At 53.5% G+C, this 22,286-nt stretch overlaps 1 protein-coding gene across 3 annotated transcripts in view; it reads right to left on the reverse strand.

Annotated features, from left to right (window-relative positions):
• Window positions 1-57: 57 nt before the first annotated feature.
• ATP6V1C2 (ATPase H+ transporting V1 subunit C2) overlaps window positions 58-22,286 on the reverse strand; it is a 64,572-nt gene continuing 42,343 nt past the window's right edge. For 2 of the 3 annotated variants that reach the window (XM_050753935.1, XM_050753937.1), the window contains 10 exons: window positions 21,374-21,468; window positions 16,949-17,040; window positions 13,795-13,893; window positions 13,092-13,160; window positions 9,786-9,878; window positions 9,595-9,688; window positions 6,942-7,079; window positions 5,997-6,094; window positions 1,133-1,265; window positions 58-319 (listed from right to left, as the gene is read on the reverse strand). In XM_050753935.1, coding sequence (XP_050609892.1) covers window positions 230-319; window positions 1,133-1,265; window positions 5,997-6,094; window positions 6,942-7,079; window positions 9,595-9,688; window positions 9,786-9,878; window positions 13,092-13,160; window positions 13,795-13,893; window positions 16,949-17,040; window positions 21,374-21,468 — 1,001 coding nt within the window. In that variant the 3' untranslated portion in view covers window positions 58-229. The remainder of the gene's footprint in view (window positions 320-1,132; window positions 1,266-5,996; window positions 6,095-6,941; window positions 7,080-9,594; window positions 9,689-9,785; window positions 9,879-13,091; window positions 13,161-13,794; window positions 13,894-16,948; window positions 17,041-21,373; window positions 21,469-22,286) is intronic. The other variant, XM_050753936.1, reaches the window with a different exon arrangement.

The following is a 22,286-nucleotide window of genomic DNA, read 5'->3' on the forward strand; positions in this document are numbered from 1 at the left end:
AACACATAGTTCGCATTTATGTAAAACATTCAGAAAAATGAAGTTTTGAATTTGTTAGAACCTTCAAAGGACTTGAGAGCATTTTATTGTAACTTAAAAAAAATAAATACAACTGTCACTAACTTTTGTGAGCAATTTCTCTGAAAAATATCTTAGTTCTGTAAGACATTTTAACCATTCTCTGGCTAAATAGTCTGCACGAACATGAGACAGGTGCCAGCTGGCCTTTCTAGTCGAGAAGACTAAGGTCAATATGGAAGTAGACATAGGGAAAATAGTCTTGGTTATTGAGTTGCAGTCCCGGGATCTCCACAGATGCCTACAAAAGAAGACATGGTCATGCTCTAAGTGCATAAACTAGTTTCCTGTCTTACACTTTCATTTTTGAGGAAGCTCTCCAGGCACCCAGCGTACATTCTGCTCTGCGTAGCTGTGGCCCACCTACTCCAGCCCTCTCCTTGCTGTGCTTTAATGTGTATGACATGTAGATTTTCATAACAGGCTAACAAATTGTTTTGTTTTTGAGACAGTCTCTGTCACCCAGGCTGTAGCGCAGTGGCATGATCTCAGCTCACTACAACCTCTGCCTCCTGGGTTCAAGCAATTTTCCTGCCTCAGACTCCCAAGTAGCTGGGATTACAGGCATGCACCACCACTCCTGGCTAATTTTTTGTTGCTGCTGTTTTTTTTGAGACAGAGTCTTTCTCTGTTGCTAAGCTGGAGTACAGTGGCGTGATCTCAGCTCACTCAACCTCCGCCTCCCAGGTTCAAGCGATTCTCCTGCCTCAACCTCCCAAGTAGCTGGGACTATAGGCACACACCACCACACCCAGCTAATTTTTGTATTTTTAGTAGAAACGGGGTTTCACAATGTTGGCCAGGTTGGTCTCGATCTCTTGACTTCATGATCCACCTGCCTCGACCTCCCAAAGTGCTGGGATTACAGTGCCCGGCCCAATTTTTTTTTTTTTTACTAGAGACAGGGTCTTACCATAACCCTTGACCTCAGGTGATCCGCCTGCCTCCCAAAGTGTTGGGATTACGGGTAGATACCAGTTTTTTGAAAGTATCTCCCATTCTACGGTAAGATGCTGACCTTACTGTGGAAATACTGCTGTTTCTGGATACCTACATCCAGTATACTTGTAGCGGCTACTTCATCCAGATGTCGGAAGACAGAGTTTAGAACCTCTCTTAAACGCTTGGTGGATGACTTCTTAAGCGGCTGCAGGAGCACTGCCTGGAAGTTCACTGGTAGTCCATACCTTTTCAGATAGACAAAATATGTTACTACTAGAAATGCAAAGACGGATAGAAGGAATCTGACAAGACACGAGTACATTCCAAAGATGAAAAGCTTCAACCAACACAGCTTCGTAAAGTCAAACTCGAGCAAAATGCTTAGGGTAGCGGTGATCTCTGGATAGAAAAAGCTCTAGAATTTGCTAACCCCCTTCTGATACCTAGTTTTCAACTGTAGAGCCAAAGAAGGCATCCCTCTGGCCATGAGTGACAGTTCATGGCGCGTGCTCAAGCTGAATGTGGGTAGTTGGACTGAACATTCGGACTCAAGGCGTTTGTCTAAAACCCACCTTGGCCATTTTTCTCCACTAAAGGAGAGGCAAAAATCTGGTTTATCAAGGTGGTTATTATTTTCGCTGAGTTCTTGGGTAGATAGAAAACATTTTTAATGTACCTAGTTGGATACCTGAGCCCATGAAAACCAGTTGTTGGGGTGAGCTGTTCCTGTGGTTTTAGCCCACACAAAATACAGCAAGTGCTGTAAATGGCAAACAGTTTGTGATTGTTGAAGTATTTTTATACTCTCAGGGAGCAAAGGACTGGATGTTCAGTAGTTAGCACCTGTGTTCCCTCGGGATCCCTAGGCCTTGATGTGAACTCCATCTTTACAGGCCCTTTCACCCACCTATTGCTCTGATTTATCTAGAGGGGGGTCTGCCATATACATCAGTCCTGGGAGCAGGACCTATTAATATTACTAAGGTTTTACTTTTTTTTTTTTTTTTTTTGAGACGGGGTCTCGCTCTGTCACCCGGGCTGGAGTGCAATGGCACGATCTTGGTTCACTGCAACCTCCGCTTCCCGGGTTCAACCTGTTCTCCTGCCTCAGCCTCCCAAGTAGCTGGGATTACAGGCACCCGCCACCACCACACCAGGCTAATTCCACCATAGTCATTACCAAGTTGTCCTGGAGGTTGTTTATCCATCTAGGACCCATCCTTAAAGCTGAAAGCACTCCTCCCCCAGCAGCGTGGCTTGAGGGAGAAGCCTGTCTGTTGTGCTTGCTGTGGTAGGTGGTAGGCACCCTAGATCCTTAATGGACATGCACTCCAGCCCTTAACCTTTCCTCAGCCTCTGCGCTCTTCCGACCCTTCCCGGCCCTGTCCTGTCTCTGTGGCACCCATCCTGCGAATAATGCCTTCTCCATTCTGCCCAGAACAAGACCCCATGCCAGGCGCAGTGGCGCGCACCTGTAATCCCAGCACTTTGGGGAACCAAGGCAGGCTGGATCACCTGAGATCAGGAGTTCAAGACCAGCCTGGCCAACATGGTGAAACCCCATCGCTACTAAAATTACAAAAATTACATGCCTATAATCCCAGCTACTTGGAAGGCTGAGGCAGGAGAATTGCTTGGACCCAGGAGGCGGAGGTTGCAGTGAGACAAGACTGTGCCACTGCACTCCAGCCTGGGCGACAGCAAGAGTCCATTTCAAAAAAAAAGGACCCCAGGAGCGACTGGCCCATCCCCCTCATTCTCCCCAAGGCCCCGCCCCATGCTGTGCCCTCCTCTGGTCAAGGCCCTGCCCCTGCTGTTCCCTGCAGTCACTTGGTGGGGAGCCGTTCATGTTTAGTGACTGTAGGTAAGACACCCTCGACCCTCCGCTGTAGGGCTCGGCCCTTCTACTGTTGCTTCCCTTGATCAGCGCCCCACCCGGCTAACATAAGAACGCCCACTGCACGCAGCTCTCATGCCGCCGGGCTTCCCGAGAGCCAGATCTGAAAGTCTGATGCCTGTCACTCACTCCTTTAACCACTGCCCGCCAGCGTCTCACACCGATGCCCTCCTACCAGCCAAATCCCAGGGACAGCTACAGCCTTCACTTTTCCTTCTCGCACCTCCTCTTGCTCCTTAAATGCTGGGTGTCCCTGTGGTACTGTTTCCCGCTGCCACGCTCCCTGGATGATCCGTCCACTTACCTGCTACTGGTGATTGCCTATCATCTCCCCCGACCAGACCCAAGGATCCAGCCACCTGGCGGGGCTCAGCAGCCTCGCCGCTGCCCCACCCCCCACCTGTTTTCGTCTTGGGTCACTTAAGCAGCTGGGATTCGTCATCCATGAGGATGAACCCCACCTCCTCAACCAAGGACTGTGCCTGCGTCACACTGGTTTTATTCAGTCAACAAACATTTCATGTCTACTCTTTGTCCAACTCTGTGCTGGGTGGCAGAGGTACAGAGAGAAGCCAGACTCAGTGCCCAGCACAGGGACAGAAGGAAAGCGGCTCCTGAGACAGGAAGATAGCAGCAAGCGCCAAACGGGGCGCAGACCGACAGGAGCCCAAAGCAGCCCAAGCAGCAGGGGCGTGTGCGCTTTGCCTCCTCCCTCTTGCCTCTGCGCTTACTCTGAAGAACTGGTTAGCTCAATATCTGTTTTCTTAGATTATGGTACCCCCATACAATGGAATATGATGAAGCCATTAAAAAGGATCAAGTAGCTCTACTCATATTGATCTGCGAGGATCCCACAAAGCAAATGGAATAAGCAAGGTGCAGAACATTGAATCCCCTTTTGTGGGAGTCGCAAGTGTCCCAAAGCCATTTGCCGCAATTATCTCTGGACAGTGAGACTCAGGAACTTCTCACAGTACCTGCTTCTGAACTTGACTTCTTGAGAATTAGTTTTGCATCTGTTTTTAGGGATAATACTTCGCTTTATTGAGCCTAAGTACTATATTAAGGAGGTCGGTCTCGACCTCTCTCTTGGGCAAATGTGCATCCTGAAAGGCATGGACAGGCTTCACTGTGTTAGGACTGAGAGCAACTGACTTCTGAGCTGGGCAGGGTTGATGTGAGGCTGTGTATGGTAGAGATGGCTAGAATACTCCCAGGAGCTGGGTACACCCTCCAAGCCAATGCTGCCATCTGTGTCGGTATAGGCTTTTGAGATGGGCGTGCACAGGTGTGCATGGGTGCAGGTGTGGGTGTGGTGCATGTGCAGGGCAGAAGAACGAGGAACCAGGGTCAGATCTGTACCTGGGCAGACCACACACTGACAGCCTCATGGAAGGTGAATTGGAGGCCAAGAACAAAGAGGACGCTTATGGCAACAGCCAGGCCAGTGGGGCCAGACCGGTGGAAGCGAGAGTACAAAGGCAGAGTGGACCGGGCCTATCACAGGTGTCCAAACTGACCCTGAAGTTTGGGGTCTGATGAGGGGAAGGATGAGGAGGCCACTGGCAGAAACAGGGAAGCAGAGGAAGGGGTGTGGGAGGGGAGATGAGACAGATACCCAGATAAAGCCTACGGCAGGCGGATGGCAAGACCTAGAGACCAGGGAACATGGGCAGGAAAACGAGGGAAAGCAGGAGACATCGGCCAGAGGGACGGCAGGGAAGGATGAGGAGCTCTTCAATGCAGGCGGGGAAGGGGTCCGCAAGTCACACAGAGGGTCCCGGGGCTGGAGGAGTCCAGGAGGCTGCGAGTCAGAGCAGCAGGCAGGGCACAGCGCTCCGTGACGCGGGACGCAGCCACACGGGGCAGGAAGGTGGCCTTCAAAGGCGCTTCCTCTCTGATTCCACTTTCATAAAAATCTGTAAGAATCATGTATCTATTCATAAAAAACCAACAAACCCTACGCCTAAAGGGGCACCCACGGGGATGCTGGCAGTGTTCTCTCCTGGTGTTAAAATTACAGGAGATTTTTATTCACTCTGCTTACCTAGAGTTGCCAGATTTCTCACAGTGAAGCAATTTTTGTTTTTTTTTTGCTGGAGTTTCTCTTGTTGCCCAGGCTGGAGTGCAGCGGTGCGGTCTGGGCTCACTGTCATCTCCGCCTCCCGGGCTCAAGTGATCCTCCCACCTCAGCCTCCCAAGTAGCCAGTACTACAGGCCCACGCCACCACTCCCAGCTAATTTTTTATTTTTAGTAGAGGTGGGGTTTCGCCATGTTGGCCAGGCTGGTCTCACGGTCCATGACAACGGCCTATCTTTTTTTTTTTTTTTAAATTAGGCAAAGGCCAGGCATGGTGGCTCACGCCTGTAATCCCAGCACTTTGGAAGGCTGGGGCGGGCAGATCACCTGAGGTTAGGAGGAGCTCGAGACTAACCTGGCCAACATGGCAAAACCCTGCCTCTACTAAAAATACAAAAAAGTAGCTGGGCATGATGGTGGGCTCCTGTAATCCCAGCTACTAGGGAGGCTGAGACAGGAGAATCTCTTGAACCCGAGAGGCGGAGGTTGCAGTGAGCCAGGAATGTGCCATTGCACTCTAGCCTGGGCAACAAGAGTGAAACTCCATCTCAAAAAAAAAAAAGGCAAAATAAGCTCTGTTGGTGGTGGTGTGGTTTTGGTTTTCTCTCTGGACTGCCTTGAGGGGTGGGGCTTCCAGGCCGAGGATGGAGGCAGCCCAAGAACGCTTTTCGGGAGCCACTGGGGCCCTGCAGGCTTCATGAGGGTGGGAACAGGAGCCAGCCAGAGGTCCACAAGGGGCATGCGGGTAGGGCACTGGGGAGAACCCAGATGACACTTGCCCCAAGCGTGGCAGGAGTGGCGGGAGCAGACAGCAGGGGACGCAGGGCTGAGGGAGGGTGTATTATTTGACTCGGAACTGAGCATGTTGCCAACTGCCACAGTCACAGAAAGGAGACGGGTGGAGGGTGGAGAGAAGGCAGGAGCTGGGGTGCCCCCATAGCTCCCGCAGACCCTGTCCATCCTCAAGACAGCCTCAGCCGGGGCATCACTGCCACGCACCTCAGCACGGACTCCACAAACACTCTGAGGGCCTTCACGTGGATCCAGGCAATGAAGGCTTCGCTGAAGTTCACCTTGAGCCAGCGCAGCAGGGGTCCCTGAAAGGACAGAAGAGCCCGGTGACCCCTCCTGGCCACCCCGCCCAACACAGAGCCAAGAAAGGACTTGGGTTTTGACAGAGCACGCCCTGAGCTGAGAAGAAGTGCCCAGGAGCCAGAAGCAGAGAGTTGGTCGGACCAGCCCTGGGTCAGGCTCAGGACCTCGAAGTCCAGGGCGCCTGGTGCCGGGGAAGCTCAGCGGGCCAGCCACCCGGTGCATGCACGGGGCCACCGCAGACCGCAGCACGGGGAGCTGGGCAGCCCCTGACCTCAGGGCTTTCAGCGGGCAGCCAGGGGCTTCTGCCTGACACTGCACAGCCAGGGAGTCCACCTTCTCAGAGGCTCTGCCCCCAGGGTCCTGGCATCAACCACAGCAGCGCCTCCCCTCACAGCCCCACCTCACGTGGCCACAGCAGCAGCCACTGATACTGGTGTGGCAGGTCCTCCTGGGAGCTCAGAGTCTGGGAGCAAGAGCTCCGAGCTCCCGCCCGACACTGCAACTGCCCACAAAGGTCAGGGGTGGGTTCAGCAAGGGCAGCCAAGGGAGGAGAGCTGAGCTGCCGGCCACCACCCCAGCCAGGGCCCTGCCCGTCCCAGCTCCAGCCACCTCCAGCCAGGGGCCCGGGGAGAGGCGCCCTGGCCGATAAGCACCCTTCACTCCTGGCGGGGGCAGCTCCAAAGAGGCCCTGCAGATTAGGAGGAAGGCATGATTCTGGCTCCTCAAATTTAAGACCTCAAAAGCCATGTTAGAGAACAGAAAAATGCAAGGATTCATTTTCCCAGAAGGCGCCTGAGCTGGCGAGGAGATGCGAGCCCGGGACCCCGGGGTTCCCGGGGCGTTGCTTACCTCACCCTCGCCCTCACTCTCTCTCTCTCTGTCGGTCTGCCCCGCAGCGGGCCTATCAGGGTTACCTAGCGGGGTTACCTTAACCTTGTGGTCCGGGAAGGTGGATGATCCCTTTTTAAGAGCAACACAGGAAGTTTGCTAAAGGCACAGAAATGATTTATTAATCTTTCAGCAAACATGCATCACAAACAAATAAATCATTCTCATCGCCTGAAAGGCACGTGAGAGCAAGCTCAGGAATTCAGGCCCACCCTCGAGACTCGCGTGCTGGCTAGACTAGAGATGTGGTAGGCGCTCACCGGGCTCCCGGAGTGGTGAAGGCAGAGGGGGGACAGCGTTAAGCCTTTGGGTTCCATATTCCAAGCACAGAGCCAATCTCTGGCAGAGGGGTCAGTCCTGAGCCCCCTCCCCTTGCTTGGGCTTGGCCAGGACCCCCATCGCAGGCCGACCAGGACAGCACCGGGAGGCATAAGTGGAAACGGCTGTCTGCGCTCTGTCAAGGTGGCTCTACCACGCCCAGCCACAGATGCCTTCCTGGCATTCAGGGGGCACCTCAGCGTGCACAGTGCAGGAGATGAGTTGGGCATGCATTTAGGACACTCACCCTTTCCCATTCTGTCTCTGCAAACAGGTGGGAAACACAGGGAAATCCCACTTTGCTCTCAAAGTACACTCAAACCCAGGGCCTGGCCTGTCCCTCTGGTTGACGAGTGACAAAAAGGATGCAAGACGTTTGGTCATGCACTTCTAGATAGGCCAGAGGGACCAGATTCTCAGGAGGCCAGTGGGGCTGACCTAAGCTGAGAGTGCCTCCACCTCCCGCCCACAGAGACCCTGGCAGGGCCCCCAGGGCAGTGTGGGCAAAGGCTATGCCGCGTAAACTACGCCAGCTGGGAACCTGAGCCACATGTGGCAGGTGGCAGGCTCCTGTGTGTCACCCTGTTCCCTGCGGCTCTGGCAGGCCCGGGTCAGTGCCCAGGTGGGTGCCAAAGGCCCTGCTTCGCCACCTGTCCCCAGCAGGGCCTCCCAACGTGGAGGCTGCCATGGTCTAGCCCCATCCAGAGATACTGTGCAGGGGGTCGGGACCAGGACTGAATCGAGCTGGGAAAAAGCCTGGCTAAAGAGAACAGCCGGGGTGTGCCCAGGTAACGAGGGTTTCAGGTGAGCCGAGGCTAAGGAAGGAAATGCTTTGGAGCTCAGCTTTCACTGGGGGCAATCTCTCCTGCCTGGTATCTGGGTCTGTGGGCCCTGCTCTGAGGACTGGAGCACCCAAAGGGCCAGGGGTCCCCAGCTCCAACTTGGGTCCTTGTCCTCAGGAGGGGACACCCACCCCACAGGTTCAGCTGGAGCCCAGCAGCCTCTGGCTCTGAGGCGTGTCTCACTTGCTGTGCACACACATGTCCACACACACACACGCACACACACACGTGTGAGCGCCCTGTGCTTCTGTTTTGGGGAAAGAGGATGAAAAATCCCTATACAAACGTTTATATTATCAGCTCTTGTTTCCTTTCTAAAGGGAAACAGACCAGACCAGAAGGGCTCCGAGAACCCCACTATGGGGGCTCCGTGACTCGGTTTGCTCGTGAGGGGGGGCTGCTCATCTCCAGTCCCTGCGAAAAGGTCGCTAGGTCGCTGACAGAGAGGCCAAGCCCCCAGGAGCCCGGAGTACACACTTGAAGGGACGGACACCGGGAGCACTCCCTGCCTGCCCGCGGCCATGGCACTCCTCCCCACGGAGGTCCTCACAGCGCTGTGTTCACACAGCGACTTCCCCGCAAAGGCCTCAAGAATATTCTACTCATTCCTCCCGCCCCGTCACTAGCGGCTGGACTGGAAGGTGCTCCACAGAACCCTCCGTGGTGGGCACGGGGAAGAAGGGGCCCAAAAACACTTCACCCAGACAGGCTCCTTCCAAGTGGCCCGGCCTAGCCCAGCACCGCGGCGGGAGGACTGAGTATGGAAGATGCCCACTTCACGGAGCGGCGGGGTGAAGTGCCACAGCTCTCCTGCCCACAGTTCAAATGCGAGCATCTAGTTTTGCTCCCTGGGGAGCTAAGCTGTCCTCCTACATGAAGGGTTTCTGAGTGGCTGTGGTCGGAGGTCTCCAGATAAGCACCCCTCCGTGCTAAGGACACAGGGGAGGTCAATACAGGGGCTAGTGGTGCCCTGGAAACCTCACGGCTGCGATCTCCAAGGCCCAGCACTGCCCACCCTGCACACAGATGCTCCCGCCTGGAGCCCACGTGCCTCGCTCAGTTCCAGGAAGGCCTGGCGGGTCATCCGGCCAGCTTGCCTCTCAGAGCCTCAGTTTCTCATCCGTACTGTGGAGTTAGCAACCCCTTCCTGGCAGGGCGGTGCTGGGGACTGTGAGAATGTGTGTGGAAAGCGCTGGCTGGGGGGACCCCCGGCTCCCGCCCCTGGCTCCCGCCCCCAGCTCCCCCGCCCCCAGCTCCCCTGCCTGGGCTCCTTTGTGCTCACCGTCCCCCCTCCCAGACCCTGCTCAGACATCCCCTGAGAACAGACGGTCCCCATGGTATGAGCCCAGGAGCCTGGTGGGGACAATGAGAGGGAGAGCTGGAGACTTGGGAGGACTCTTCTATCCCCAGGCCACTGGGTAGGGGCAGGAGGAGCTGCTCAATCACATACTCACATACTGTTGCTTCTTATCGGACAGTAATCTGGCCATCTCCTCCCTTTCCCTTTTAATTTCTTTCTCATCATAGTAAAATTCACGAACAGTGAACCTTAAAACAAGCAAACCATGGGCTTTCACTCAGCAGCTTTCCAGAGGGGCAGAGACGCCCCGCAGCAGGAGATGAACGAAACCCGGAGGACACTTACTTGTTTTCTTTGGCCTTGGTTTTGAAGTCTTCGATCACTTTTCGAAACAGAGTCACAGTGAAAAGGCCCCCCTCCTTGTCCTCAGTAATGAGTCTGTTGGAGAGAAGCATCTGTTGGCTGGACTCACTGCCAGGCCCTGTGTGGGACTGGGGCTCAGAGGCCCCCGGGGCCTAGTGGCCTGCACTTGGGGTCCTTGGCAGCAGTCGAGGGCTGGGGAACCAAGGACACTCCCTGAGATTTCCTAACCCCTGGCTGCCTGCCCTTCCCTCCTGCCCCTTCCACACTCCTCCAGGCTAAGGCCTCAGCGGGGCTCGGGGTGCAGGCAGTGCAGGGGCCTGGGCTTCAGCGCCCGCTTATCAAATGCCTGAGAGACCAAGCCCCCCTGGGCTGCCGTCACCTCAGCTGGCACGGGGTGTCCCTGGCTCTGATGTGCCGCCTGATAGTGAAGCGGAGTGGTGGAAACTATCTCACAAGGTCCATTTCACTTGCAATGTCACAAAGTCCTAACGGAACACAGCCTCCCAAGCACGTCTCAACCCAGGACCACTGGGGCCACTGTCTCCAGCAACTCAGGAATTCTTGGGGCCAGCGGTCTAAGCATCTCTGAGTCCTATTGGCCAGAAGACGGGAAGTGGGAGCCCTCAGGGCCAGACACGATCTTACAGCATGCTAGCAGGGTCACCCTTTCTGTTTCTCACAGCCCCTGCCCATAGGGGCTGCCCCCAGGCTCCAGGTATTTCTAGAGTCATCTGTGCAGGCTTTCAGGTGGCTGGTGACAATGAAGGGCCTGAGGCTCTGGTCTGGGAGGCCAGGCCACCTACCAAGGCAGCCGATCCTGGCACGGATCCCCGGTGCTTGGTATTTAAGAGCAGTGAATGCTCCTGCCAGCACACCAGCTTCCAGGGCCAGCTCCTCTGCTCCAGAGCCTTACTCCTCTTCCCTGCCTCCCCTGTAACCTCGGGCTGTGATTGTCCTGTTCCTTGCACCTTTCAATTTAGATCCCGATGATTGCCATCTCCTGGCCCTGGGAGAGCCCCTTCCCCCAGCAGGGGCCCCAGGGCAAAGGCCTCGCACCAGGAGCTCTGTATGTGAGGAGTCAGATGAACAGGCTGGCTGCCTGACGAGCATTCTAAAACCTCTTCAAATTACAAACCATCTCAGCCATACAAAAAGGCATAGAGGAAAATGAGTACCATGCTGGGCATGGTGGCTCACACCTGTAATCCCAGCACTTTGGGAGGCTGAGGCAGGCGGATCACCTGAGGTCAGGAGTTCGAGACCAGCCTGACCAACATGGTGAAAGCCCACCTCTACCAAAAATATAAAAATTAGCTGGCTGTATTGGTGCACGTCTATAATCCCAGTTACTTGAGAGGCTGAGGTAGGAGAGTTGCTTAAACCCGGGAGGCCGGAGGTTGCAGTGAGCTGAGCTCGTGCCACTACACTCCAGCCTGGGCAACAGAGTGAGCCTCCGTCTCAAAAAAAAAAGGAAAACGCGCAGCTTTGGATCAGCCACCCAAAACCAAAGCTCCAGCCGGTGAAAGCCCACGTGCTCCTACCCCATATGTGCCACTCACTCCATCCTGGGCCACCACCATCCTGAGTGTGGCCTTCCTCCCCGTGACCCATCCCCACAATTCCCTGTGCACCTGTGTGTGCCCGAGTCACACCCATTTCACATCCATTTCACACCCATTTCACACCCATTTCACATCCATTTCACACCCATTTCACATCCATTTCACACCCATTTCAGACCCATTTCACATCCATTTCACATCGATTTCACACCCATTTCACATCCATTTCACACCCATTTCACATCCATTTCACACCCATTTCAGACCCATTTCACATCCATTTCACACCCATTTCACATCCATTTCACACCCATTTCACATCCATTTCACACCCATTTCAGACCCATTTCACACCCATTTCAGACCCATTTCAGACCCATTTCACACCCATTTCAGACCCATTTCACATCCATTTCACATCCATTTCACACCCATTTCACATCCATTTCACACCCATTTCACATCCATTTCACACCCATTTCAGACCCATTTCACATCCATTTCACATCGATTTCACACCCATTTCACATCCATTTCACATCCATTTCACATCCATTTCACACCCATTTCACATCCATTTCACACCCATTTCAGACCCATTTCACATCCATTTCACACCCATTTCACATCCATTTCACACCCATTTCAGACCCATTTCACACCCATTTCAGACCCATTTCACATCCATTTCACACCCATTTCACATCCATTTCACACCCATTTCACATCCATTTCACACCCATTTCAGACCCATTTCACATCCATTTCACACCCATTTCAGACCCATTTCACATCCATTTCACACCCATTTCAGACCCATTTCACATCCATTTCACATCCATTTCACACCCATTTCACATCCATTTCACACCCATTTCAGACCCATTTCACATCGATTTCACACCGATTTCACATCCATTTCACATCCATTTCACACCCATTTCACATCCATTTCACACCCATTTCAGACCCATTTCACATCCATTTCAGACCCATTTCACATCCATTTCAGACCCATTTCACATCCATTTCACATCGATTTCACACCCATTTCAGACCCATTTCACACCCATTTCAGACCCATTTCACATCCATTTCACATCGATTTCACATCCATTTCACATCCATTTCACACCCATTTCACACCCTCTGCTCCTCTGCAGCAGCCTTTCCCCTTCTTCCCTCCTGACACACGGGGCCGGCATCCTTGGTTCCCCCGCCACGCAGTGTCCCATGATGGACACAGTTTGTAACCTGCCCTCCGCCTGTCACTCTGCCAGGGTCCACTGGCCACTCCTGCTCTGGCCCCCGCAGGCCACATGCCAAGGCTGCTTTCCCTCCCGGCTCCCGCTGTGGCCGTTCACTGGGCAGCTGCTCAGGCCAGGGCTGGCTTCCCCCTCTGGCAGGGAAGAATTGATGCTGAGCCGAGAATGCAGAGCCAGAATGCAGCAGAGGCAATGGCATGGAGAGGCTGCTCGGCCAGGTGGGACCAGGGCAGCCTTCCCAGGGCAGGGGCAGGGAAGTGAAGTTTTGAAAGAGGAAGGCACTCTGGCATGTGACAAGGTGTGCGACGCTGACAGAATTCCAGGCCAAGGGACAGGAGAGGGCCCAGGTGTGGAGGGCCGGGGGGGCCTTACACCCTCAGGGCATGTGTGGTGGTTGGGTGCCCTGAAGTACCCACACATGCACCCCAGGGGCCCTGGGAGCAAGCTGGGGTCTCACTTACTTGGTTGATCGAGGGACCACCATATCTGAGAGAGATTCGTAGGTTTTTTGCCATTGTGAATAGTTTGATCTGCAAGAATACAGAATCATTCTGTAATTTTTTGCAGAAAAGGCTCTTGGGTGTCCTGAGTGCTTAGGAAGCTGCACACCCCTTTTCCTGAGGGCCTGAAGGTGAGCAGGGATGGGGTCAGAGGGAGCCCTAACCTCCCCTGAGGCCCGGCTGTGCCCATAGGGAATCCCCTGCCCAGCCTCCCCAGGGTACCCACAGAAGTCCCTTTGTGAAGAGCTATGGATGCACTTGGGGCTCACTAACAACCATCTAATCTGGGCCCCTTGTGGCCTTGGGCAAGCTAACCAGCCTCTCCAGCCTCAGGACAATGGGAATCACCAGACTTCCCAGGCCTTTGGTGAGGATGAAGTAAAATAATGTCGACCACGCGTTGGGTATATAGCAAGCGCTCAATAAATGGCTGCTTCTGTCATGGCCACAACCTCCATCACCTAACAACTGTCCCTGCTGGCACAGCCGCGGGCAGGGCCCCGTGAAGGAATGACTGTTTCCCGGGAACTGGGGCTGGGCAGGGAGCATCTTCATCCACTCCGCCCAAGTCACCAACGGGCCCACCTTCCTCTCTGCTGGGCAGGGCCAGTTGCCTTCGTGATCGCCCAGCACAGGCCGAGACACCCACTTGCCCGGCACTTACTTGGGGACGATGACCAGAAGTGTGATGAGATACTCAGAATCCAGCACGAAGTCCTCCTTGCTCACAATATCACTCAGTGTCCGGGTGAAGAGGTTCCCCCTAAAAGGCAGGTGGAACAAAGGGTGTGAACGGTGTGAGCAGAAAGGGACACAGTGACCCCACAAACCCATGCCCAGGCACTGGGGCTGAGGGGCAGTTCTCAAGGCAGGGTGGGCACCAGGGATGCTGGAGCCTAGAAGAACACAGCAATTCTCAGCAATGATTGCTCCCCGCCAACCGCAGGGCCAGGCTCTGTGCTGGGGTCACAGCTGCTGCCTCCTCTCCTCTAGGGACAGGGAGGCTGGCAGGGCCTCAGGTACTATCACCCATCACCCAAGGGGCTGCTGAATCCAACACCTCAGTGACCTGCACTGCCCCGGTGCGCGGTGCCAGCCACAGCTGCTACAGGAGGGGGGCCTCGGGTGGCAGGCAGCTGACGTTACTCAAGTGTCAACACCACGGCCAGCTCTTGGAGCTGCATGAGCCATCCTCGATAGAGTTCCGTGTCACTTTACAGGCCTCCCAGCCCAGCAGCCAGGGGACACTCACCTGAAATAGCTTTCTACATGCCCAGTGGACCTGGTCTGAGTGGAGGGTATGGTATTATTGGCACATGGATCAAGGCTGTCAGATCAGCAAATGGGCCAAGATCAAACTACCCAGGCTGTATGCGGGACCAGCACAGGGGCGGTGACGTCGGCACACAGTGCTTCCTGGGAAATCGCTCTCCAGCACTCAGCCATGGCCAAAGCTTTAAAGGCAATGGGAAACACCCTTCTCAGGGAGCCTGTGTGGCTTCTTTGCCATCTCCTGCCTGAACATCACTGACCAGCTGCATGGCCATGGATAAAGCCCTTAGGTTCCTTCTCCCTGGGCACCACATGCATGAGCCTCCCTGTCCTAGAACTGAACATATTACCCTTACACTGTCCCACCTCTCTCCCTGGCTCACCTCTGAACCCCCAACACGAAGCCAGCTTTCCACACATGTTTGTCGAATGAATAACTACGAGCTCTGCAAGTGCAAAAATTGTATTGTATTCTGCTTTATATCTTAGGGTTTAGCGTCAGGCCTGAGGGCACAGTGCATACTTGGTACATGTACAACAAAAGAAGAAAAGAGAGCGCAGAGGAGGGAGTTAGAAACGTTCATCCCTCTTCGTACACCGCCCTCTTATACTTGCTGTATGTGCTCAGTAAATCAATTAAAGTCACTGCAAATCAATGAATGATCAATGAATGATGGAACCTCACCAGTTGAGTGAAGAGGCTGGACCAGGTGTTTGCTCAAGTCCCAACCAGTCCTGAGGAAATCCATCACAGGGTGATGCTGTGTGAGTGGATGGCCCCATGGTATGCGGGCTCCAAGCTAGAATGGACGGATGACCCATCCCCACTTAGGGCTCTCTGTGCTGGCGCCTGGCCTCTGTCCCATACTCCAGAGCTCATGCCCACTTACTTTTGACACAAAGCCAGGCATCCAACAGCAAGGGTCTCCAGTTGAAGTGGGCTTTTTTTTTTTTTTTCTTAGACAGAGTTTCACTCTTGTTGCCCAGGCTGGAGTGCAGTGGCGTGATCTCGGCTCACTGCAACCTCCTCCTCCCAGGTTCAAGCAATTCTCCTGCCTCAGCCTCCTGAGTAGCTGGGATTACAGGTGCGCACCACTACGCCCAGCTAATTTTGTATTTTTAGTAGAGACGAGGTTCCTCCATGTTGGTCAGGCTGGTCTCAAACTCCTGGCCTCAGGTGATCTACCTGCCTCAGCCTCCCAAAGTGCTGGGACTACAGGCATGAGCCACTGTGCCTGGCCTAAAAACCATCTATGGTTTTTAATTTTCTTTCCACTAATGTACCATTTGCTTTTTTCACAAGAAGACAGCTGGCCCAGTGACCCTCAGAAGTGGACTGCAGAAGTGGGGGTACCTCCCAGGTAACATTCTGTCTGCTTACAGTAGTGGGCCAATCAGGGGGAGGGCAGTTGGTTCAGGGCTCCCTGCGTCACTTCCCTTCTCTGGAGTTAGGGGCCAAGTGTAGGTATCATATTGAAAACTCTACAACTGACCAGGGTTCTCGGAGAACAACCAACAGCATCAGATCCAGAGTCTGGGGGGACTGGGCTGCTCCTCCATGCCAGCCAACCCCACCTCACCCTGTTCAGGAGCAGCCTCCCCAGCAGGAGCTCACCTGGCTTCTCTCTCTCTTTTTTTTTTTTTTTTTTTTTTTTTTTTTTTTGAGACAGAGTCTCACTCTATGCCCAGGCTGGAGTGCAGTGGTGATCTCAGCTCACTGCAACCTCTGTCTCCCAGGTTCAAGTGATCCTCGTGCCTCAGCCTCCCAAGTAGCTGGAATTACAGGTGCACACCACCATGCCCAGCTAATTTTTGTATTTTTAGTAGAGACGGGGTTTCACCATGTTGGCCAGGTCAAACTCTTAGCCTCACGTGATCCACCCGCCTCAGCCTCCTAAAGTGTTGGGATTACAGGTGTGAGCCACCATGTCTGGCTACATGGCTTCTCTTACACACCTCCAACAACAGGACACTCACTACCTCACAAGACAGTCCCTGCCACTGCGTTGCTGAGTTAACACTTTTCTCTGGCATCTCTACCATCGTGGTGACTGTTCTGCCAGCGGAGCCTGCTCCCTCTCCCACACAGTGGTTCTTCAGGTGGATGGAGAAGGCACCTGAGTCCCTGAGGCTGCTCTGCTCTTGTCCACAGAGCCCACTACCCTGCTGCGCTTTGCAACGGGCCGTGCTCTGATATCCTGGCCTCCTGTCAGCCCTGGGAGCCCTCTGTGCAGCCTCCACAGGGGAGGACTGGGTGCAGCACCCAGGCGCCCTGGAGAAGCTGGGAGACGGAAGCGAGTGGTGAGGAGCAGCACGGCCGCATCCTCTTCCCTGGGCATATGCACGGGGCGTGATCACCCTCGCCTGGCCCTTTCCTCCTCTCCCAGCACGCGGCTCTTGGAGAGGTGAGAGTGCCTCCACCTGTCTGTCTGTCTGTCTGTCATGCACGGGCACAGACTCCCAGGTGGCCCAGTGGCAGGACAGGCAAACGCTACGCCCCCGCCAGGACTCGCCCTCGCCAGATGTGGAGGCTGGTGAATACACACATGGATTTCTTTTCCAGGTTCTCCAGGTTTGTCTTCAGAGTGTTGTAAGCGGCTGTTCGGGACTTCAGGTCCATCTCGATCTGCGCCAGTTGCTGTTTGGGAAAGCAAAAGCTCCTGGTGACCTTGGGCACTGAAGGAGTTGGCTGAACACTTTGAAATGGCCACAAAAGCTCATGGTGCGTTCAAGAAAAAGAACTGCCCTGGCCATTTGCCAGGATGGCTTCCGTTTACCAGCATTTGGCCCTTCCAAGGAGCCCCTGTGTGGCACCCAGGCGCCAAGCCATGATGGCTTTTCTAGGATGACTCAATGAGCCCAACCTTTCCTGATTTCAAGCCCATCCTGAACAGTTGGGACATCCCACACCCACACCTACCCTCTCGGGCTCTGCTGGAGGGCAGCTCAGGCTGACCCCCAATTGTTGCTTCCAGGAGGACCCGACATTGCCTGGCCCTCACAAATGCCCCGTCTCCTGGCTTGGCTGTGCCAATATCCCTCGCATGTGTTGGCAGGGGCAAGGAAGTGCAGTGGACAGAAACAAGACAGGCCCAGGCTCAAGCCACGCCCTCCTGCTTTCTGGCCGACTGGCTCAGGTTCCCCATTTGTTCCAGAGGGCGGATAATGCCAGTGCTGAGAGCCGACTGTGCCAGGCTCCTTCCCATTCCCTCCTCGCAGCCTCATGCAGTAACACCCCACCAGCTTAGGCAACCGGCCATGGCAGGAGCATTTACACCACGGCCATCAACAAATGCTACAGGCCAGCACACGGCTGCTGACGGGAGAATCTCAAGAGTCAATAGATGAAGAAAATGGGTGCTCCACAGAATGCCAACAGCTTTAGTCTAAATATATACATTTTTATACATGGATGAATCCATTGTAAACTTTTAAACATTGGTTACCTTTTGGGAGAATAAAGGGAATGGGGGTGATGATCACAGCTCGAATGATTTTATTATTTTAAAGATAAAATCATAAAATAATTTTAAAGATAAAATAATTAAATATAATTAAAATGATAAAAATGATTAAATTAAATGATTATATTCAAATGGTAGGCTGGGCAAGGTAGCTCATGCCTATAATCCCAGCAATTTGAGAGGCCAAGGTGAGAGGATCACCTGAGGTAAGGAGTTTGAGACCAGCCTGGCCAACATGGTAAAACCCTGTCTCTACTAAAAATACAAAAATTGGCTGGGCATGGTGGTGGATGCCTGTAATCCCAGCTACTCAGGAGGCTCAGGCAGGAGAATTGCTTGAACCCGGGAGGCGGAAGTTGCAGTGAGCTGAGATCACACCACTGTACTCCAGGTTGGGTGACAGAGTGAGACTTTGTCTCAAAAAATATATATAATAAAATGGGCCAGGCACGGTGGCTCATGCCTGAAATCCTAGCACTTTGGGAGGCCGAGGTGGGCAGATTGCCTGAGCTCAGGAGTTTGAGACCAGCCTGGGCAACATGGTGAAACCCTGTCTCTACTCAAAATACCAAAAAGTTAGCTGGGCATGGCGACGTGTGCCTATAATCCTACCTACTCAGGAGGCTGAGGCAGGAGAATTGCTTGAACCTGGGAGGTGGAGGCTGCAGTGAGCCGAGATCTCACCACTGCACTCCAGCCTGGGCAACACAGTGAGACTCTGTCTCAAAAAAATAATAATAATAAAATGATAAAAATGATAATTAAAGAAAAAGATTTAAAGTGATGATTTTAAAGATAAAAACTAAATGTTTTTCTCTTTACATTTTGCCATGTTTGTTTTTTTATAAAATTCATCTTTTTATAATAATTTTTTAAAACTTTCAAGTTTGAAACGATTATAGATTCACAGGATGTTGCAAAAATAGTACATAGAGATCCTAAGTACTCTCCATGCAGTTTCCACAGTGATTTCCCACACCTCACCATACAACTATACTATTCGGCACTATACAACTGCATACTATACTGTACTGTGCAACTATATTGTACGACTATACAACTATATTAAACTCTTCTGCACTATAGAAGTATACTGTGCAACTGTATAGTATACAGCATTATGCAACTATATAACTATATGATTACTATTCTGCACTATACAGCTCTATTACTATACTGTACTGTCCTATACAACTATACTATACTATACTATTCTGCACCATACCATCATAGTTCTGTATCATAACCAGGAAACTGACATGGGTACAACCCACAGATCTTGCTTTTTAAAATTAGATTTGTATATTTTTTGGGGAAAAAAAGCAAAAAAAAAAAAATACTGCTTGTCTTTATTTTTCTGATTTCATCACAAGCCAATGAAAAATTGCTGAGAGGTATTTGGGAGCCAGTAAAACAATGGTGGGAACTAGAGTTTTGGAACCAGTGAGGCCCACATTTAAATGCCAGTTCTGACTTTTACTGGCTGTGTGACCTGATATAAGCTCCTTGACCTCTCTGAGCAAAGTGACCCAGAATTACTGTGAGATAATAGAGGAATCTCCTTTGACTAAATGTCTCTAGTTGACAGATTGAGACCTCTCGTTGGCAGAACGAGGCTGAGGCGGGGGGTGTCACACTGTGTTCCTGGTGTAGGAAGGACTGAGGCATCCTGTGTTCCTGGTGTAGGAAGGACCGAGGGAGCCAACACCCCGGAGCCTCTGCCCCTGCTCCCGCCAGGAGCTGCTTCCCTGCGCTGGGGCCAGTCCAGGGCTTCCTTGGGAAGTGGTACCATGCACACAGTCAACCTGCAGGCTCTGGTCCCCAAGACCTGCATCCCCATCCCGGCATAATACTCCAACTGTGGCAGGCCCTGGATCGCGCACTCAACACCTCAGCTTCCTCTTCTGCACTCAGAGGAAAGCGATGTCCACCCCATGGCATGAGGTGGATAGTAAGAGAGCCCAGCACAGTCTCAGGCACATCTGGAATGCCACCAAACCAGTGCCCTCCTTCCTTCCTGCCAAAGGCATTCTTAGGGTGCTCTGGATGGGAGAAGCCAGGTCTCCCTACAGCCCCTCTGCCCCCTCCATGTGCTCCAGGGGCCCTCCACACTGAGTCTGGCATCCCTGGGACTCAGAGAATCCCAAACTGGCCCATGGTGAGGCAGAGAAGGGCCAGCCCCACCAGCCACCGTGTGCTTCCAGTTCCTTGGTGGACATGCACGGCGCCCTCTGAAGGGAACACCTGGCACAGGTGCTCTGGGCAGCCCCTCCTTGAAGGGCCTTCCAGAATCACTGCCTGATCGTTCCAGCAGGGGCCTGGGCCCCTTTGATGTTAGCAGCCCCCGAGGTGCCCCACCCAGATTCCCGAGCTTTCTGGCCCCACCCTACTTTCCAGGAGACCTGCAGGAGTTGCCAGAGGACAGGTCAGAGGCCCAGCTCCACCCTGACCCTTGGCCACAGTCACAGTAGAGAATCGGGCGCCTTTGTTCCTGGCCCAGGCTGAGACTCTCCCACAGCCATGGGGGCCAGCAGGAGACGGGACACATTAGGGGCTCAGTGTTTTGTGGCAGAAGGGAGGGCCAGGCCTCAGAAACCATCAGCCTCAGTCTCACAGTCCTCGTCACTCTCGCCCTCAGTGATGATACAGAGAAGTCACCCGGCTCCAGGTGCCCACAGCATCCCCTGGGACTCGAGTCACAGGGTGTTCATTTTATCAAGTGGAGTGGAGGCTATTGCTGAACAGGACAGAGGACTGTTGGGACACTTACTGCCTCTCCATTGTCACAAGTGGAGAGCGAAGAGCTGGTGCAGTATCTCAAGAGGTTAGGGCTCCCAAGCCAAACTCTCCACTTAAAGCAAATAGTTTTGCAGGTGAACAATCCCCTGGGGGCTAGAGGTGTCAGGTTCGTAGGAGTAGATGATGGGGGAGCTGCCTTCACCATTAGTAACTTTTTTTTTTTGGTGGGGGGATGGAATCTCATTCTGTTGCCCAAGCTGGAGAGCAGTGTAACCTCCACCTCCCGGATTCAAGCGATTCTCCTGCCTCAGCCTCCCGACTAGCTGGGACTACAGGTGTGTGCCACCACGCCCAGCTAAGTTTTGTATTTTTTAGTATAGACAGGGTTTCACCATATTGGACAGACTGGTCTCGAACTCCTGACCTTGTGATCCACCCACCTTGGCTTCCCAAAGTGCTGGGATTACAGGCATGAGCCACCGTGCCTGGCCACCATCAGTAACTTTTGAAAAAAGAAGTGGAGCAGCAAGTGAATGGGTGCTGGGCCCTCGAGGGGAGGCCAGGGGACTGACTCTTTCTCTGTCCAGGGCTGCCCTAAAACCCCAAACCTGCCCAGTGCATGGAAGGAGGCCACACCTCAGAAACCCAGAGGCCCAGTCAGGGCAGGCTGAGGCTGTTGACAGGGGGGCCCTACCCAGGCTCAGACCCCAGGCTCTTGCCCGCCTGACCCACCAGTCAGCTGTCCCCCAGAGCAGTCCCTTTTCTCACCTTGGCTATTGTGTCCACCACGCTCACGAGCGGCTGCTTGGCAGGGTATTTGGCCATGTCCCATTCAAAGTGGGTCACAAAGGATGTTAAGTCAACTGGAAGAATACAAACACATTTCAACACATGAGCCTGCGCTCTGCGTCCACGAGCGAGACTTCGGAATCCCAAGTCAAGCATCACCGTGGACATGAAGGCAGCCATCACGGGCAACGCTGGTGGGCAGGCACAGGGCTCTGGCAAAGCAAACGTTCCCTGTGGGAGCAGGGAGCTGTGAGCCCGTGGGAGCTGTGAGCCCGTGGGAGCTGTCAGCCCGTGGGAGCTGTCAGCCCAAGCACTAGACAGTTTCAACCTTCACTGTCCATTTCAAAGAAGGCATTTTCCACATTAGCAAAATACTGGACTTTGTGACTGTGGTTTATATTAAACGGCAGGGAGGTGCATTTTTCAGTATATGCTATTTAGAGAAAAGTCTCTGGTGAACAGACCACACCAGTGTTTTCACATATTTCCTTTTTTTCTTTTCATTCCACCAAACCCACTGCCTTCAGAATGTCTCTGGCTCATTCTAACCAGGTGTGGGGTGGAGCGAGCCCCGGAATTGAAGTCAGCTGACTCAACCCTTAGGCTAGGAGAGAATCCATTTCCCTACCTGAGACACAGCGGAGTGGCACCTTGCCTGCTCTCTTCAGATTAGTTCGCCACATGCTTAAAGAGAGCTACCTGGGCCAGCCGCCCCAGGACCTGACCTCTTTTAATATGCCGGTCTATGGGAAAGCGGGAAATTCCCCGGAAGCTGCAGTGCCACAGTGGCCCCTGGAATTCCTGCGCCCCTGGCAGAGGGCCCTTCCTATGGCCGATGTCCCAGACCAGGCTCCCTGTGCACCGGCACTTCCCAGTCTATCCTGGTGCATGA

Source organism: Macaca thibetana, chromosome 13 (assembly GCF_024542745.1).
Source record: "Macaca thibetana thibetana isolate TM-01 chromosome 13, ASM2454274v1, whole genome shotgun sequence".
Taxonomy (NCBI): Eukaryota; Metazoa; Chordata; class Mammalia; order Primates; family Cercopithecidae; genus Macaca; species Macaca thibetana.